Raw genomic sequence first — 19,893 nt, forward strand, 5'->3', positions numbered from 1 at the left:
CCAGTCAGCACAATACGAAAATCAGAACTAGAAAGCTGACCTGCCACCCCTGAGGAACTAGTCTCAGTCTCAAATTCTGACTGCATCGGAATGAACACTCGAGCTGGAGTCGAGCTGTCCATCCCCTTTTGCTCATCCGTCTTTCGACTTGGGCAATCCCTTATGATATGCCCAACCATTCCACATAAGAAACATGTCTTTGGTCGACACCCCTTCAAATGGCGTCTCTTACATGAGGGTAAGTCTTCCAACTTTCATTCTTGCTTGCTCCAATAAGTGGAGGTACCAGTATCTGAGCTCCATGCTAACTTATGCTCTCAACAGCAAGAGCCTTCCCTACCACCTGAGCATAGGTAGAGATTTCATGCACTGGGGCAACTCTAATGCCCTGAGCTATTCCAGGATTCAATCCTTGAATAAACCTTTCCTTCCGAGCTACATCTGTGGGTACCATGTAAAAAGAGAACTTGGCCAATCCATCAAATCTGTTAACATACTCAGTTACTGTTGCATTTCCCTAAACGAGATTCAGAAACTCATTCACCTTAGTAGCCTTGGCTGCATCATAGTAATACTTCTCATTAAACAGCTGCCTAAATTCTTTCCAATCCATCACAGTTGTGTCTCGTGTCTGGGATACTACTTCCCACCACGTCCAGGCATCATCCCGCAATAAAAATGTAGCACAGATCACCCTATCGTGACTTACCAGCCCCATACTGTCCAGGATGGAACTGATCATGCCCATCCATTGCTCAGCTTCGAATGGATCTAGGCCTCCCTCGAAGACTAGAGGGTAATACTCCTAGAATCTTCCACAGAGAAATTTGCACCTGCTCCCAACCCTAGGCTGAGCCAAAGCTGGTGCCACTCCTGGAAAAACAAAGGAAGAGGTGTTTCCTGACAGATGTTGTTGTTACTTCAGACACCTGATCTCTTCCTCATGCCTCTACAATCTTAATTGCACATCTGTGAACATCTGCTGAAATTTCATAGGAGCAGAAGAAGAACTAAAACCCTGGCTGTAATTCCCAGCCTCTGTATAACCACCTCCAGGCCTCATTATCTGCCTTGGATATAAACCTGTTGATTGAATCTGTAGTCAATAACTTGACCCATTAATCATGATGAGCATATCAAGAGCTTCCCCCATGGAATCAATCTTACCACACCACATTCACAAACCACTTGCAATGCTAAAAACATGCCCATAACATTCATACATCAATCATAATCCCTACTCTTCCAACATTCATACCATGCCTCCAACTCCAGCATGCAAATATCACAATTATATATATTCATGGAGCAAGTAATCATATGATCACACTCATATATATATATATTCACGGAGCATGTAATCATATAGTCAAGAGCCAGGCTATATCAGAATCTCATGCTCCCTAATACAATTTGCAGGTAAAGCTTTTACATTCTATTTAAGTAGTTAAGCACATAACTACAGAAATAGTTACCATTCCCTGAGTGAAGATCTTCAGTGACGAGTGTACATGCCCAGCTTGTCTTCAGGAACCATAAACCTTGGCTCGCTCTGATACCAAGTTGTAACACCCTAAACTCCAGGGATCGTTACGGTGTGCCTTATAAACAGTGCTAAACTCGCTAATCGAGTCATTTGGCCATAATCGTGTAACTAAGTATGATTAGCGGTTTAGGGATTAAAAATTTTGGTTAAGATATAACGTTTTACTAAAACGTTTACTGTATACATTGGGATTTCAAAAATATAATTTAAAGGTCTATTACAAGAAAATATTTACAACCAGCCGATCTAAGCAGGAAAACAGGGTTTAACCTCTTTCAACCCTCGCCCGGGGCGGTCGAACAGCTGCATATGTACACATCATCACCTAAGCTCTCCAACTCAAGGATGTTTCAAATTTATTTTGCCTTTACTTGCACCACATAGCACTCGTGAACCGAAGCCCAGCAAGAAAACTCAATATGCTCATGAACCGCAATAACATGTCATCAAATCATAAGGTGCATGCCTAGCAGATATAGCCCTATTCAAGCATGAAAATAGGTTCACGTAATGTTGAGTATAACACATCAATCGATGATCATAATAATCATCCAGGGCTTTTGTAATGACCCAAAATCACTAATATGGCTTAAGGGCCTTGATTAGTGTGCCGCGAGGGCATAATTGGTTTATGTGTGAATTTATTGATTTAATGCATGATTACATGATAAGCATGCTTGTATGATTATATGAATATAAATGTGATTAAATGTTATACTTGTGAGAACCACATTATTATGTGGGTAAATCTGCAGCAGGCGACTTGAGGCAATCTTAGGGAGCTAGATAGCGGGAAAGTCACAACGGGGCTTAATGTTTGACTTTGGACAAGTCAAGGGATATTTCAGGTATCGGGTGGTTATTTAGATTACCGGGTTATGAAAATAAATAATTGGAGATATATTCGAGGTTAGGAAGTCTAGGTGGGAATATTGGGGAATTTTACCATTTTGCCCTCAGGGACGTTTCCGGTACCCCGAGCCTTGGGATTAACTTGATTGCTTAAGGATAGACTTAAGAAGATTTTAGAAAACTGTGGAATATAGCTAACCGACCCTCTCTTCCTTTCTCTCTTTCTCTCCCAAAGAAAAACACAGAAACTTAGAGGTCTTGGCTGGAATTCTAAGAATTAAAAGCTGGGGTTTAGAGGATTAGCTCAAGGATTGTCAAAGGAACTTAATCAAGGTTGAGGTAAGCATTGAATTCCATTTTCTGTGGTTGAAATTCTGTTTTTTTGAGTGTGTTCTAAGAGGTTTCGGGTTTTTGGATTTGAAGATTAAATTGAGGCTGGAACCTTGGAAGTTAGGCCAGAAAGCTCTTGGAGGATTGGTTCTGCAGCTGAGGTAAGCTCTAATTTAAGGTTTAAAGGTTGAGTTATAGTGTTTCCATGGTTGGGTTTTGATTTCTTGAGTTAGAAAGTTTCAATGATTGAAGTGGGTTTTTGATGGGTTTCTAGTTTAGGTTTCAGCTGGGTTATGTTGCTGGAATCTTGTGGGAGGTTTTTGGATAATTGAGTTGTGGAATTGGGGTAGTTTTGAGTGAGTTTGCATGAGGTTTGAGAATAAAAAATGGAGGTTTTTCTAGGTTCTAAGGGGTCGGGCCGCGACATTGTTCTTGGTGAGTCGCGACCCTTCGAAGCTGATGGGTACTGAGGAAGGAGGGCGGGCCGAGGCATGGTCTGAGTAGAGCCGCGACCCTTACCTGTTTTTGGGCATTGGGAGGTCTCTGGTTGGGGCCATGTCGCGGCATGGGTGTCTAATGTCGTGACCCTTAAGGGGTTTTGGGATTTTGGGATTCAGGCTTGGGAATTTAACCTAGGGTGCTCGGGATTGAATCTTTTACCATGTTTGGTGAAGTTCAATGTTCCGGAGACTAGAAATTTGTCTAGAAGCTCATTTAAGATTGTTGATGTAATCCTTTATCTTGGTTGTGACTAGGTATTAAGCTAGGGCTCGGGGATCGGATCGCACTCAAGGAGCATCGCTCGTAGTCTTTACATTCGGAAGCTAAAGGTAAGAAAACTGCACCCGGTTGTGTATTTGTAATGGGACTAAGGGTTTCCTAATATGTATGCTTTGAAAAGGATGGTATTATGCCATGTAAATAATAAACCAATGGCCTAAGAGTGCCAAAGGTTACACTTGTGCACAGGGCACGGCTCGGCCACTGGTAGCCGAGGACAACTTATTATGCACTGAGCTCGGTTTAAGCGGGTCGGAGTCAGTGGGGTAAACAGAGGGTGTGACCTAAGTTGTCGGCCCAAGTTATTATGTGATTTGACTGTTATTAATGATTGGTTTCATCTTTGATTCTGATTACATGCTATGTGATTAATGTGGAATGTTAAGTGGTTGATCATGCTTGATGAATTATTCTCTTGATATGATTGTTGATATGTGTAATATGTTTTCTTGCTGGGCCTTGGCTCACGGGTGCTACGTGGTGCAGGTAAAGGCAAGGGCAAACTTGATCAGCCCTGACTTGGAGAGCTCTGTGAGCAGAATGTACATGACCAACTGCTCAGCCACCACGGTTGAGAGGATAACAGGAACATAAAAGCTATAAATGTATGTTTTGCCTTAGAGTGGCTGATGGTAGTCTGTATTTTGGAAAAATTTATAAACTAACCTTTAAACACTGTTCCTTTTTGGGATCCCATATGTAAATTTGTTTAAGGATATGAAATGTATCTTTTGAGACCAAAACCATTTTATCCTTAGCACATTTAAGGTTTAGTGACACGTTTTGACTAAATGACCTGATTTGCAAGTCCTGCACCTTTATAAGTACACAGTGTAGCGGTCCTGGCTATCCAGGGCGTTACAACTTTTAGCCACAAATAGAAGAGTGACAGTTGTAATAGTCACTAAGGTGGGTTCCGTTCCCATTAGCCATGCGACGATAGGGTCACAGGGCTTTATAGATAAGTGATCATTTCACTAGCTTAAACAAGGTAGGTATATGATGGAATAGTCACCAATATAAACCTACCGAGTGGCCATAGAGTCACAACCATGGGATTCCGCTCCCTAGCCACGTCACAAAACAGTCACCTAGGCCTTTGGCCCTGGCCCTGAGTAACTAGTCATAGACTAGTCAAGCGCTTATAATTTTCATCGACCTTAGGGTCGGTCCAGCATTAATGCTCCTAGAGTCACTCAATGATGATATCGATTAGATCTAATCTTTTATCGGCTATGCATTCGTGACGCTCATGCCAGTTCCGGCTCTTAGGTCAGTAATACGCGACCAGTGCCGACCCTGAATAGTCAATGCCACACACAAGTAAGCCATGCTACCAAACATATAACATATGTCAAATATCCGAATACAAGGCATTCCACATGCTTACTTAACAATTGCTAGCATAATCAGGATCATCCATAAACATAGAGTCTCAAGCTCTGATCAATCTCATATTTAATAATCATGGCATGCCCTAATCACTTGTTTCTCGTGCATCACATGCATCACATTTAAACATCCAACATGCATCAAGAATAACCATGCATGTCATATACACAGGGTGCAGTTTTTACCTCGGGTTCGAGCAAGAATTAGTAAAAGAACGACCCTTGAGAATGATCGACCTTTTAGTTCCTTAGCGATCACCTAGTCATAACCAATTGGAATCCATTAATAAAGTAAATCAATAAATGGTTCACAATCTAAAACCACACTCCCAGGACCAATTCCGCACTCTCGGGACTCCCAATCCACCCAAACAGGGTAAAGGAACCCATCCCCGAGTCTTAAAAGTCCTCCCGAGCCCTAAAATAGGCTTGTTGAAAAATGGACTGGCACTAAGGCGCTATTTCAAGTCAGAGAGACCCAGCTCTCTGCCTTGCCTAGCGCTGTGGCGCCAGGAATGGCGCTGAGGCGCCATCTGCAAACCAGAATGTCCCTGGTTTTCTCCCCTGCGACTTCCCCTGAAAACTAAGCTTCAAAACCAATCCCAAACATCATCCAAACCTATATTTTAACCCCAAAACTTCATTCACACCACAACCTCATCAAAACCCGAGAAAACTCTCTCAAAACTTCCATTGATTCTCAACTTATCATCTCAAATTCTCAACTAAAAACTTATTAGAAAAACAGGGTATAACAAGAATTTCATGGCTGAATTTCTTACCTCAAGCTTGTTTAGATCCTCTTCAATGGATGAACCAAGGTCCTAACCCCCAAACCTTGATTTCCTAGCTTGGATCCTCAAAGGGAGTTAAAAAAAAAACAAAGGAAGAAGAAGAGAAGAATAGGTACGGGAGAGAGAGATGAGATAGGATGATGATGCTTTGTTTTTCTTACACTTTCTACAGCCTTCTAGTGTGATATAATCCCTTGGTCAAATGACCATAATACCCGTAGGTCAATTAAATCCCTCTAAAGACTTCCAAGGGTAAAATCGTCATTTCCTGCCTATCTTGTTAATTATAATTAACACCCTCCAATTGTCGTTATTCTCAAATGCTAATAATTCATATCTCGTTACCCTTTAATTCCCGGCAACGTTCTAATCACCAAATTACCCCGAGACTCACCCCGAGCCTCGAAACTAACCCCGTTATGACCAAACCGAAAACTTGCATTCCATGATTGTCTCATACCGAATGGCTCGAACAAATCCACATATAATGTGGTATTATTTATAATTCACCCACATGCATGAAAATACACAATCACGCCTTCAACGGGTCAAATTACCAAAATATCCTTATAATAAAATGTGGACCCATATACATGCATTTTTCATCATATAATAATATAATTCACATAAACATGCATATAATCATTTAATAACATAACAAATCAATTATGGTCATCCCGGCCTCCTAATCAAGGTCCTAAACCTTATTAGGAAATTTGGGGCATTACAATATCGAAAACGCCAAAGTATTCATATGGATTTGGAGGTATGTGTATGACTTGAAATATAATTTTGTCAATTCCTATTTCTTTAAGGATTGATAATAAAAAATTTAAATTCTGAGTTGGCTTTTATAGATTTATTTTTTTTGTCCAATGGTATTTCAATTTTGATTTTGATTTTTTTTTTCAATAGATCTGATGCACAACGTCATGGCCCCTGCCATAGTGCCATGGCTTCTTATATTATTGTTCTTGCTTTGTTTAGTTAACTGCAATTGTTTTTAATATTATTTTACTACAGTTGATAGTATACTATATACTCACAATGTTTTGCATTTAGGGCCTACTTTTTGAAGTCTTTGGGACTTTGTCTCTTGTGAGTTGTAATTTGACTACTATTACCAAAGAGAACCAGGAGAAAAAGAGAAGAAGAACATGAATGAAAAGCTCTGTTTTTCATTAAAAGAATACAGCAATACAAGAATGAAATTTATATCACTAACCCAGTACTGAGCTAGCTGATTCTAAACTAATTACAGTTACAACAGTTAAGAAGGAAAAACAGCTAACTAATTACAACTAAGCCCTTCAATATATCACAACTCAGCAGCTAAGACTCCCCCTCAAGATGGATTGTAAATGATTTGCAATCCAATCTTGTCTCTCAAATAATTGAACTGTTGAGGAAAAAGAGCCTTGGTAAACATATCTGCAACTTGTTCTTGTGATGTAACATGGGCTGTTTTGATTATCCCAGCTTGAATTTTTTCTCTTATCAAGTGACAATCAATCTCAATGTGTTTGGTTCTCTCATGGAAAACTAGGTTTGCTGCAATATGTAAGGCTGCTTGATTATCGCAGTAGAGATCAACAGCCATATCATGAGATTGATTAAGTTCCTTTAACACAGAGATCAACCAAACCACTTCACAAGTGGTATTTTCCATGGCCCTATACTCCGCTTCAGCTGAAGAATGCGAAACAGTGTTTTGTTTCTTGCTCTTCCAAGAGATTAATGAATTTCCAAGGAAAACACAAAAACCTGAAGTAGATTTCCTGGAATCTTGACAAGAACCCCAGTCCGAGTCTGCATAGGCTCTTAACTTGAGTGTGGAACTGGCTGGAAAGAACAGGCCAAAACCAGGACTGCCTTTGATGTACTGCAATACCCTTTCAGCTGCTTTAAGGTGGGGAACCCGTGGAGAAGCCAAGAACTGACTCAGTTTGTTGATTGAGTAAGACAAATCTGGCCTTGTAATAGTGAGATATTGGAGCTTTCCAATTATTCTCCTATATGTTTGAGGATCATTAAGTAACTCCCCATTTTCTAAACTCAGTTTCAGATTAGGCTCCATGGGAGTACTTGATGGTTTGCAGCCTAGAAACCCAGCTGTTTCAAGCAACTGTAAAGCATAATGACGTTGAGAGATGAAGATACCTTTCTCTGATCGAGCAACTTCAAGACCCAAGAAATATCGCAAATTTCCTAAGTCTTTTAACTTGAACTTAGCATTCAGCCGTCCTTTTAAAACCTCAACTTCTTGTAGATTACTACTAACCACAACAACATCATCAACATAGACAACAAGAGCCATGAAACTGGTATTAGAATGCTTTATAAACAAAGAATGATCAGTAGCGGAGTGACTAAAACCTTCTTCTTGTAAAGCACTTGAAAATTTCTCAAACCATTGTCGGGAGGCTTGCTTGAGACCATATAAGGACTTTTGCAATCGGCAAACAGGACGAACCGGTAACTCCCCCTTAGGACGATATCCCTGAGGTAGAGTCATAAATACTTCCTCATGCAAGTCTCCATGTAAAAAGGCGTTATGAACATCAAGTTGGTGAAGAAACCAACCTTTGGCAGCCGCAAGAGCAAGAAGAAGCTTGATAGTGACAAGCTTAGCAACCGGGGCAAAGGTATCATTGTAGTCTATGCCTTCTTGTTGAGTGTAACCCTTAGCTACCAAGCGGGCTTTGTAACACTCAATAGAACCATCAGCATTATATTTAATCTTGTAAACCCACTTGCAGCCTACAGCATGTTTGTGTTCGGGAAGGCTAACAATACTCCAAGTATTATTTCTTTCAAGGGCAGTAAGCTCTTCGGCCATGGCCATGTCCCATTCACTAGTACCAGCAGCTTTTTGATAGAAGTCAGGCTCAGTGTTGCTGGAAATAGCTAAAACAGTGGCGCGAAAAGGAGCAGAAAGTTTGCTATAGTCCAGGAACTTAGAAATAGGATACCGAATTGCACCAGTAGGAACCTGAGAGGAAGCAACAATGGAATTAGTAGCAAGGTTACAATGATAATCAGTGAGATATGATGGTCTACGCAAAGGGCGAGAGGATCGAGTAGAAACAGGAACTATATCATCAATAACAGAGGAAGGGAGTGATACAGAAGTGTGGTCAGCTGTAGGAGTATCTGTAGCAGGCAGAACACTATTATGAGGCAAGAAAGAGTGAGAAAAAAAATCTGCATAATGAGAAGAGAGCACATTAGTGGAAACAAAAGGGAACATATGTTCATGAAATTGTACATCACGAGAGACAAAAACTCTGTTGGAATCAAGGTCAAGAAGCTTATAAGCTTTCATGCCAATGGGGTAACCAAGAAAAACGCAAGCAGTAGCTCGGGGTGAAAATTTTGACCGGTGACTTGGGAGAGTTGATGCATAGGCTAGGCATCCAAAAGCTTTAAGATGATGATAGGTAGGTGATTTGTGATGGAGAATCTCAAAAGGAGACTTATGTTTCAAGTGAGGTGTAGGGGTTCTATTGATAAGATAAGTAGCCGTGGAAATACAATCTCCCCAATATGGCAAAGGAATGTGAGATTGAAATAACAAGGCCCGAGCTACATTAAGCAAGTGTTGGTGTTTGCGTTCAACCACTGAATTTTGTTGAGGGCGCTCAACACAAGAATGAAAATGCATGATGCCTAAGGAGCTAAATAAAGTAGGAAATTGAAGCTCTTTGGCATTATCTGATCTAACAGCTTTTATGGACACATTAAACTGAGTTTTGATAAAAGTAATGTAATTTGGGATAACCTGTTGAGCCTCAGATTTGTGTGTAAGAAAAAAAACCCAAGTGTAGCGAGAACAATCATCAACAATAGTTATGAAATAACGATAACCCTCAACCGTTAATGTGTGAAAAGGACCCCATATGTCAATGTGGATAAGATCAAAGCAATTTTCAGAAATGTTATGATTAGAGATAAAGGGTAGTCTCCTTTGTTTGGCATAATGACAAATAGAACAGTGAAAAGTAGAAGAGTCATGTTGTTGAAAAGTTAGCTCTTTATTTAAGGGATGAATTTTGATACAAGAAGGGTGGCCTAATCTATAGTGCCACAAAGAATCAACAGAAATCTTGGAATCAGAAAAAGTAAAAATAGAAGTTTGATCAGAAGCAGTGACAGCAGCTTTATTACAAGAAAAATCTGTCAGATAGTAAAGATTTGCAATCCGCTCACCCATCCCAATCGGCAGGGTCCGAGTGGTGTCCTGAATGACACAGTGGTTTGAAAAGAAAGAGAATGAGCAATTAGTAGTTTTAGTTAAAGAGCTAACAGAGAGTAAATTGTACTGAAAATCTGGAACATAAAGCACATCATAGAGAGTAATATCAGAAGACAAAATGATTGTACCAACACAAGACACATTAGTGGAGTGACCATTTGGCAAAATAACAGAGGAAAGGGAAGTTGGAAAAGTTTGAGCAAATAGACAAAGATTATGGCAGACATGGTGTGTAGCACCGGTGTCAATAATCCAGCTAGACTTAGGAACAAGAGGGTTCTTACCAATGAAATTTGATACAAAGGGTTGATCGGGAAGTATAGGAACAGAAGAGGATGGTGTATCCTGGACTTTCCGAGCAAGAAGAGCAATTATTTGTTGCACTTGAGTTGATGAAAGGGTGGACAACACATCAGAATTAGCATCCATATTAGTTCCAGATTTAGCCTCAGTAGAGCTGATGGAATGAGCTGCTGGTCTGGTATTCTAGGAGCTAGTCAAACGGCCTTTCCCATGGAACTTATGGCCAGGAGGATATCCATGAAGTTTGTAGCACTTGGATATTGTGTGTCCAGAGATGCCACAATGAGTGCAGGTAAACTTGTTTCTGCCGTATTGAGCATTAGCAGCAAATTGATGAGACATATTGGGTGGGATTTCCTTGGATTCAGATGTGACACAGTTTAATCCTCTTTGTCTCTCTTCTTGAATGAGTGTAGCATACACTTTATTGATGTTTGGAAGAGGATCTTGCATCAAGATTTGGGATCTTGCAGCGGAATAAGAATCATTTAACCCAACCAAAAATTCCAACACCTTATCCTGTTCTTGATAATCCATAATGGTCTTCATTGCACCACATGTACAAAGAGGTTGTGGACGGTAGTCATTAACCAAGTCCCAAAGAGCTTTGAGGCGAGTAAAATACGTCTGAATGCTGTGACTCCCTTGATGAAGAACCTGCAATGATCGCTTTACCTCGAAAACTCGCGGACCATTATTTTGATGAAAACGCTCATAAGGTTAGACCAAATCAGAGATGCATCATCAAGATACATCACACTATTAGCAATCTCACTAGACACGGCATGTAAAATCCAGGAGATAACAGTGTTATTACATCGGCACCAAGAATCATAATCTTCATGAGTTGGAGCTGGTTGAGGAAGTTTACCTGTGATGAAATGAACTTTGTTTCGAGCAAGGAGGGCCACCATCATTGAACGCCTCCAGGAACTGTAATTCTCCCCACCGGTAAGAATTTTGGGAACTAAATTTGCACTAGGATGGTCGCCATGACCTAAATGATAGGGATCCCGACTTTCATCTCTGGATGAGCGAGAACTTGGGTTAGGGAAAGCAGGGCGATCCATCGATACTGAATCAGCTGGAATGACAGGAGGGTTCGTATCATGGAGATTTAGAGGATCTTCATGAGAGTCTTGCGGGCCAACACCACTGCGAGTGGTCACCATGGACCCGAAGAAGTTGAAAAAGAAATCAAGAAAAAAAATTGTCGAAGAAGAGGAAGCACTTCGTGGCTATGATACCATATTACCAAAGAGAACCAGGAGAAAAAGAGAAGAAGAACATGAATGAAAAGCTCTGTTTTTCATTAAAAGAATACAGCAATAGAAGAATGAAATTTATATCACTAACCCAGTACTAAGCTAGCTGATTCTAAACTAATTACAGTTACAACAGTTAAGAAGGAAAAACAGCTAACTAATTACAACTAAGCCCTTCAATATAGCACAGCTCGGCAGCTAAGAACTACTAATTTCTTGCTTTATCTCTGGGGCTTCATGTAGCTTGCCTACATGGTTTTGCTTGTATAATGGTGAAGGGTAGACAATGGTGATGATGCTATAGTTTCATAGCACATGAGAAAGCACTTGACCTTTATTTTGCTTTTTGCTATGATGAGCTATAATAATTATGTGAATATGGAACTTGAATTTATTACAACATTAAAAAATAATATAAAAAAAGTTTTGGAATTTTTGTTTTTGCAAGTCAAAATTTAGTGAAATTTTGGGTTCCGCGGGACTGGTTCGTGGGTGCAACAGTGTGATGATGGGTGGTTCATGGTTTCGAGTGGACAATGGCCAGTTCGTGTGTGCAGCGAAGACATTGGGCCCTTCAAGGATGAGTTGGGGATGATGCAAAAAAAGTTAGTGATTTGGGTTTGTTATATGTATTAAATGTAAAATCTATTTTGGGTATTATATATATATTTATATATATCAAATGTAAACTCTGGTTTGGCTATTTATGTTTCGTTATATTGTGATTTGCTTGATATACATACCTCTGATTTTTGTATCAACTATGCATTCTCAATGTTTGATGAATTGCCAAAGTGGGGAATTATATATTCTTAGGTATTTATCTATCATTAGGAAGCTTTGCTAGAGCTCTATTTATTAAGTCAAGATTGAATTGATTTTATTTTATGTGGTTAGGATTGTTATATTTTGGTGTTATTAATCTGTTTTTCAATCTTTGAACGGTATAAATTGGTGCGTTTATATACATACATATATGTTTGAACCTTTATAAATTGATTTTGAACCTTTGAACATGTATAACTAGAGATCGTGTTTCAAATAAGCAGCTTGATATAAGATGGATATAAATCCCCTGTCCCTGACTCCCTATTTCTTGTCATATTTCTCGCCGCACAAGACCAGTTATATATTTGAGTATCTAACATGCGAGAAAAACATAAAACAGCCATCGATTTAAGTTTTTATTTGTTGATGACTATTCTCAAAAGAATTATATTATGAGACTCTTTGATTAAGGTAAATTCCAATTTCATCTACGCCTCTCTGTTGTTATATTTCAGTAACCAACAAAATCTTTCTTCATGAATGTTGTTTCAGAACAAAAGAAGATAATGTTTAAATTGTTTTTATACATAGTTTTGTATTATGTATTTTCTTATTAAAACAGTACTAATTTTCTTTTTTTATACATTTTTCAGGTTTATCATCGTTTGAGAGTGTCTATCGTTCCACTGTTCAAATTGGATTCCGTTGGACATCAATAATGTTATTTTGGTTAGATTTTTTTCCCTAATTTTTTTCTTTATAAAAGAATAATGTTTTGCTATGCATGCTCTTGGATTGGTTTACTGGATAGTGGATGATAGGATGCTATGTTTAATTGTCAATATTGGTATGACATTTCTGTGTTACACAGTGGATGGAAAGATACTATGTTCAATGCCTATATAATTGTACTTTGGACTTTGTAAATTGTATTAAGCCCCACACATACATTCCGGCTATTCACTTGTCAATTCTTGACTAGATAGCTATGTTTCAAAACCTATTAAATCATATCGATTTAAGACCCTGTTCATCAAGATTAGAAATTAGCTTTATTAAAAATTATTCATTTACCATTGTGAGTTCTGTTAGTATTGGGATTCATAACAGGAATAAAGAGAAAATAGAAAGATAAGCCAAACAACTAGTGTGGTCCTCATAGTCACAGTATGGGGTTAGAATGCCCATAATTCAATCTATATCACACACATTTCATCGATAAATATAGTGGAACAAGTAGCAAGCATCTTTCATTTTTATTCTCTTAGCCATGTAGATATTTTCCACTTAGCCATTTATAGTGACTTCGTTCCGAGGACTTTAACAAAAATTTATCTTTTCATTTGTAATTTGTGCATACAACACCATATCATTGTGCTAGAATCTTATTCTATTGGAAAAAATACCATTTTTTATGCTTTTGTTTTTAACAAATTCAATGAAATGATAAGATTCTCTATGATTTCTTAAATTATATATTAACTTCTAAGATTATAAACTATTTGTTTTCCATGTTTTGGAATTCAGGATTAATTGAATTATTTCATAGAATGTTTTTGCATGACCCGAAACTGGTTCAAATGTTTGTATAATTCATTTATTTATCTATATGAGTGAACTTTTAGTACCAAATTGTGAATTTTATAAATACAGTTAAAGTAGATTCTAAGTGATTGCTATTTTCTATGTGCATGAAATTGTAAGCATTGATTAATTAATTGTCATAGCTATGAGATGAACTAAGGAACAAAACTCTATGACTAGCAAGTTAATGTTTGTATTTAGATGACGTGAATTGGTCGTATGGTGAGGTTTTCTTTCTTGTTTTAAATATAAATTAGAGATATTATAAAGAGGATGGGGTCCAAGTTGCATTAGTATATAAACAAAATTTTCATCTGGTCTTTTATATAGAGGAAAAAAGCTCTTTTTTGGATAAACTATTATGTTCCTTTATGATACTTTGCCTCTAAAAATGTGACACACATATATATAAATATACATTGAATTATTATTTTTAATGTCATTACAGGACCCTATAGCTGAGGAAGAAATAATAGAGAAGTTTTCTTGTGTTTTCTTGTGTTAGGGTGCTGCTTATATGTATGCTAGTCTTGATATTATGTATATATGTATATGTATTTAGTCTATTCCTTATTCTCTATCTGATTTTTATGTTAGTTTTAATATTGCTTCTAGCTTTCGGTTCTCTTAGTACAATTTTGATTATTATAGTTTTATATAAAATTTCGGTTGTCCACTGTAGTGCCTAAATTATTGGGGAAAAAGTAGCAGCTACACTCGGTCACAACAAGGTTTGAGGGGAAGCATGCTCCTTTTTCAAGTGCCTGTACATCATGTATCTTTGTAGAAACTCTTCACCATGAAAAGAATTTAGTGTTCATTATCAAGCTGGAAAAAGTGTTTGTGAGCTCTTGGGTGAGGATCCAGATGATGTAGATGTCACAATGAGAATTTTTACAAAATCATTAGATTGATTATTAGATTTCATAATTTTTTATTATAAATGTAATAAGAATGACTATTCATCTTTGTTCTTACATTTATTCTTTTAGATTTGTAATTATCTCATTGAATATATTTTTTTTGTTATTTTAATATATAAGTTTTCATATTTATATATGAATGTTCCGTTTAAATCATAATTTTTAATTTATAATAAATTTAAATTATTTTTTTTAAATTAAAAATATTACTTTTAAAAGCACTCACTGTGCGCCCTAAAAACATTCTTTTAGAACATGCAATAGGAGTCCTAAAAATTTTATTTGAAAGCACCAAACGGGATGCATACTACGCGTTCTAAAACTATTCTTTTAGGGCTCGTAACACATATCCTAAAAAGCTTCACTTTGTAAGGCTCTCAAATAGAAGGCTCACAGAAGGCGCGCCATAAAAAATATTTTTTGTAGTAGTAGGTTAGAATCAAGATGAAGAAAAAAAAATGCTTAAATGAATCATAACCAAATGATACCTCGTAAATCGCAATCTTGCTCATGTCTTCCTCACGTGACTCTCTATGGAACTATATGGGATTGGTAGCTTGGTGTGTTGTAATGGAATAATAAAATTTTATTCTTTTCTACTTATACTAGGCTGGCCGAATGTTAGGGTAGGGAGATACATAATTAACATTTTTCTTCCTCTATAATTGTCTTAATAAATTCCCATATCCTCTCATAAATAAAAAGAGTCTTTTCCTTATTTCCTTTCACACAACAAATGAAACTTCTCAAAATATTAATTAGATTACTTGCCCCCCACCACAGCTCTTGGTCGACTACATCACACCCCACAACACCACACACACTGCAAAACCAAACCAAAATAGAATGAAAAAGATTTCAAGTCAATAATTATTTCAAATAAAATAATATTCAATCAATCAAATGTAATTCACACAAATAACACTTAATCAATCAATTATAAATCATACAAATAACAATTAATTAATCAAATATAAATCCTACAATTAATATTTAATTAATCAAAAATAAATGGTACATATAACAATTAATTAATTCAAACAATAAAAAAAATAGTGCGGTACAAGAAAGCTTGACATGTATGAAGATTCAAAGCTTGTGAATCACAATCTCATTTCAAAGTAATAGTTTCAAGCAATCTCAAGGAGGAGGCAAGGAATAGATATTTTTGGACAACAAATTTTCTATTGTGTCAATCCTTGGTTCCATTATTTGTTTCACATAAAATCATAGACTTGCTAACCCAAATGCTTAAAAAAAATCAGATTTACAAATTAAAAAAATAAGGTTTGCTCTCTAATAAAAAATCGATTCTATGCATACTAGTCTCATGAATTACATGCTATAAAGTCTAGTGTTGACTTGGCAAATGGTTTTATTTTGAAAAATATACCAATCTTAAACTAAGCAAAATGATAGAAGTCAAAGATAAATGTATTTCTAAATCATAATAAATTTACACAATTATGAATAAAAAGTGCAAAAAGTAACAATTAATGTATCCATCAACCAAGAATTAGATAAATTAAAAGTATCACTAATATGAGTGAGAATATATACCAAATATTAAAACTATATTAATCAAACTTCCACAGTTATGAATAAAAAGTGCAAAAAGTAACAATTAATGTATATATCAACCAAGAATGAGATAAATTAAAAGTATCACTAAGATAAGTGAGATTATATACCAAATATTAAAACTATATTTAATCAAATTTAACAATATGGAATTTAAAAGAAAAGGAAATAAACTTAACAAGATGGTTGTCCAAATAAGCATAGATTCCTTTACACATAGTAAATAAACTAGACCCAAAATTGCTCTTTTTAGGCATAGAAACTAACATTTACATTTGGAAAGAAAAAGGGCAGCTGCAACTTTTAATAAGGGATAAGTATATCATAAAACTAGAAGGCAACATGTATTGCAAAAACTAGAAGGCACATTATGGAATAGCAAAAACTAGAACTAGAGTGCAATATTATTCTTTCTTAACTGAAATCATGACCATCAATCAAACTATAACATTGAGTTAATGTAGGGGGAAATGCTTCCAGAATCATATTAAATGCAAGCTGATATAGTACCTTATTTGAGGGATTTATATAGTCTACTTGGAATCGTTACTCTCCAAAGCACCTCGTAACAAAGATCCAGAATCAACCTTCACATAAACAAGAGAAAATTAGCAAATGTTTACAGCAAACATATCTACAAAATTATGTAGGACAACCATATCGTGTTTATTTACACACATTTATATATAGATACTATAGTATATAACCAAATATATATATAAATAGAGAGAGAAAGAGACAGTTAAATATTATCCAAATTTGATTTTAGATATTGGATCGCAGCAATACCCACCAGTAACTTTATTCACTTCATAGTACTAGAAAAATGAACAAAATGTGAACTATTAACACTTCATTAAACAAGAAAATACGAGGTAAGTGTCAGGATTTTAATTCTTTAGAAAGTGAAATAAAAAATCTATACAATGGCCTACACATTCTTTTAGTGAGTGAGCCATACCACCACAATTAGATTTTGAGTGCAGTACACTGTATACTGAAACACTTCCAATTATCCAACAGGAAACTACATAACTTAATCAAAGCCAGATAAATGTTTGTATATATTGTCAGCTAAATTTTTATTCTTCAGCAATAAAAAGAAATATGTACAAAGTGGCAATCATCTGTCAGTAGAAATCCCATGCTTCAAAGTATGGAAACATACCTCCAATGCTCTAATAATGATTTGTTAATGGTTATTTGGAAACATAAAAAACTAAATAAAGAGAATGTATTCTTATTTATCATTGAAGTAAATAAGTCTCATCTTACATTGACACTGTAAAATAATGAAAGAATTAGACTTTGAGCTTCAATCAGATTCCACGATTCAGATAAATTCAGAAAGCCCTGTCCATGAACTCCCAAATTTTCAGTAGAACGGATCCTAGATGATTCCTGAAAAGAAAATCCAAAACCATGAGTTCAGACATAAAGACTACCAATAATCAATATCTGATTTACACAAGTAAAAGTGGAAGATAAGAAGATATACCTTGAGAACCACTAAATTGCTTGCCTCAAGCAAGGATGTTGCAAAAATTGTATCATTGCCACCATCTATAACCATTTTGGAGTTCAACATCAAGTTCATTTTGACAATCATACGAAGAGCCCCAAATATCTGAATTACGAGAAATTAAATAAGAGTAATGGTTCAAATGCCAACAATAGAACTGTTTAAGAATTGGGAAAAGTTAAAAACAAAAATATAAACTTTAGAAGTAACACCACTTTAGAGAAGCAAAAATGAACATCATTATAGAAGACGACACCACTCTATAAAAGCAAAATAAATAACCGCATAGAGAGAGAGCAACAAAAGAAAAATACATGCCACTTGCCTTAACAACAGAGTCACTCATCAAAAGCTCTTATGCCATTAACTCAAACGCTGATGAAGAATAATGAGCAAGCCCAAAACTCAAAGTTGCGCCACATGTCAAACGAATTTATCCTTGAACCTATATAAACTATAGATATTTTAAATCACAAGCACAAACATCATGATGGAAGAATATGATTCGTATCTTAAAACTTTTGGAACAGGCTAATGAAAGGAGCTATTGTAGGTGACTTTACGCTCTAATACCTCAAATTATTTAATCTACATAGCTGTGAAATTGACTAATGATTTAAATTCCTAATTAATATACCAACCAGAAAAATAAGCATTTTCGTCTTAGGGAATGCAAAGACGACCTAGAAAGGCTATAAGCAATAAACGAAAGTTATAGTACAATAGCAGCACAAAGATTTCAGTTGTTGAACCTGAACACGACTCTAGAATAGAGGAACCAAAGCCTTGGCATGATTTTGAATATAAACATTTGTCCAAAGTGGCTGCTTAGGAAAATCCATCAGAAGCGTATCTGTCTGTGTGTTCTTGTTGTGATTTCTAACTATAAGAATTTGAGGCACAAGATCATAATAAATCCATGCACCACCTGAGCAGGTGGCGCCGTCGTCGAGAACCCCAGGAGCATGTGGTGCCGTCGCCGAGAACCCCAGGTGTTGTCACGAGCCTTCTCCTTCGTCGTCGACCACCCTTCCGTCGCCGAACACCTTCTCCTCCGTGCCGACCCTGCCGTCGAGTGATTCAGCCGCCCTTTGTACTTCTCCTCCGTGTGCTTAGAAACCCTAAGCCCCAAATCGATTTCTTCTCCCTTTCTTTAATTTGAATGACTTCTTCCCCCCAAATTCGAACCAATAAGTTTTTTGTCCCAATTTTACTTAATATTTTTTAGGAGACACTTTTGGGAGCCCTGAATATTTTGTAGGACACCCAAGAGCACCTTTAAAAGTCACCATTAAAATCTGCTATTAAATTCTTTCCTCACATTTTTTTTAGAACACATATTTATAATGATATTCATTACATGTCCTAAAATATATTTTTTAATGTCTTTCAATAAGTGTCATAAAATCTCCAAAAATTATTTTTAGAACTTGAATTTAGGTGCGTGTCCTAAAAAAGTGACTCATAAATGGTATTTTGTAGTAGTGCAATCTCAAGGAGGAGGCTAGGAATAGATATTTTTGGACAACAAATCTTCTTTTGTGTCAATCCCTAGTTCCATTATTTATTTCACTTAAAATCACAGACTTGTGATTTTATGTATGAAGGTTCTTCAACACCAAAGGTCAATTCTATCTTTTGTTCATTTGTGTTATTCCCCCATTAGAGTATAGATTATTCTTGTTTAGTAGACCATCACGCATTCTGAGTCACTAGGTCACTAGTTGGTGTGACATTAGTAGACCATTACTAGTTCTGAGTCACTAGGTCACTAGTTAGTGTGACATTAGTACATCATTACTCGTTCTGAGTCACTAGTTAATGTGGCATTAGTAGACCATTACTTGTTCTGAGTCACTAGGTCACTAGTTAGTGTAACACTACTCTATAATTAAATACACAATTAACAAATGAAAAAAATAGTTAAATAATAAAGTGAAAATGGAGATATAAAAATAAAATGACCTTTTGGGAGAAGAAAAAAATTCATGGTTAAAAT

The 19,893-nt window shown here is 36.5% G+C and overlaps 1 protein-coding gene and 1 long non-coding RNA gene across 4 annotated transcripts; one reads left to right on the plus strand and one right to left on the minus strand.

The window, feature by feature from the left end:
- Positions 1 to 12,450: 12,450 nt before the first annotated feature.
- Positions 12,451 to 14,752, plus strand: LOC133829201 (uncharacterized). Its single transcript, XR_009891612.1, has 3 exons — positions 12,451 to 12,755; positions 12,938 to 13,013; positions 14,551 to 14,752. It is a non-coding gene; the product is annotated as an uncharacterized LOC133829201 (long non-coding RNA).
- Positions 14,753 to 15,426: 674 nt separating this feature from the next.
- LOC133830853 (uncharacterized) lies at positions 15,427 to 19,160 on the minus strand. Of its 3 annotated transcripts, none has more exons than XM_062260931.1 (6): positions 18,647 to 19,155; positions 18,220 to 18,339; positions 17,871 to 17,999; positions 17,648 to 17,773; positions 16,883 to 16,959; positions 15,427 to 15,614 (listed from the first exon to the last, which is right to left on the minus strand). In XM_062260931.1, exons 2-5 carry the CDS (start codon positions 18,238 to 18,240, stop codon positions 16,906 to 16,908), a joined length of 330 nt encoding a protein of 109 aa, XP_062116915.1. In that variant the 5' UTR covers positions 18,241 to 18,339; positions 18,647 to 19,155; the 3' UTR covers positions 15,427 to 15,614; positions 16,883 to 16,905. The 3 variants fall into 3 exon arrangements, with proteins under 3 accessions (XP_062116915.1, XP_062116916.1, XP_062116917.1); XM_062260932.1 differs by having other exon boundaries at positions 18,220 to 18,348; XM_062260933.1 differs by lacking the exon at positions 18,220 to 18,339 and having other exon boundaries at positions 18,647 to 19,160.
- Positions 19,161 to 19,893: the final 733 nt, after the last annotated feature.

The sequence above is a fragment of the Humulus lupulus genome, chromosome 4 (assembly GCF_963169125.1).
Source record: "Humulus lupulus chromosome 4, drHumLupu1.1, whole genome shotgun sequence".
NCBI classification, from domain to species: Eukaryota; Viridiplantae; Streptophyta; class Magnoliopsida; order Rosales; family Cannabaceae; genus Humulus; species Humulus lupulus.

Bases quoted from the DNA above. Each gene is read 5' to 3' on its own strand.
- LOC133830853 (XM_062260931.1), bottom strand. From the start codon at position 18,240: ATGAGTGACTCTGTTGTTAAG. The intron at 18,000-18,219 runs GCAAGTGGCATG...CTCGTAATTCAG, and splicing joins TGAGTGACTCTGTTGTTAAG to ATATTTGGGGCTCTTCGTAT. The intron at 16,960-17,647 runs GTAAGATGAGAC...GTTTATGTGAAG, and splicing joins CATTATTTTACAGTGTCAAT to GTTGATTCTGGATCTTTGTT.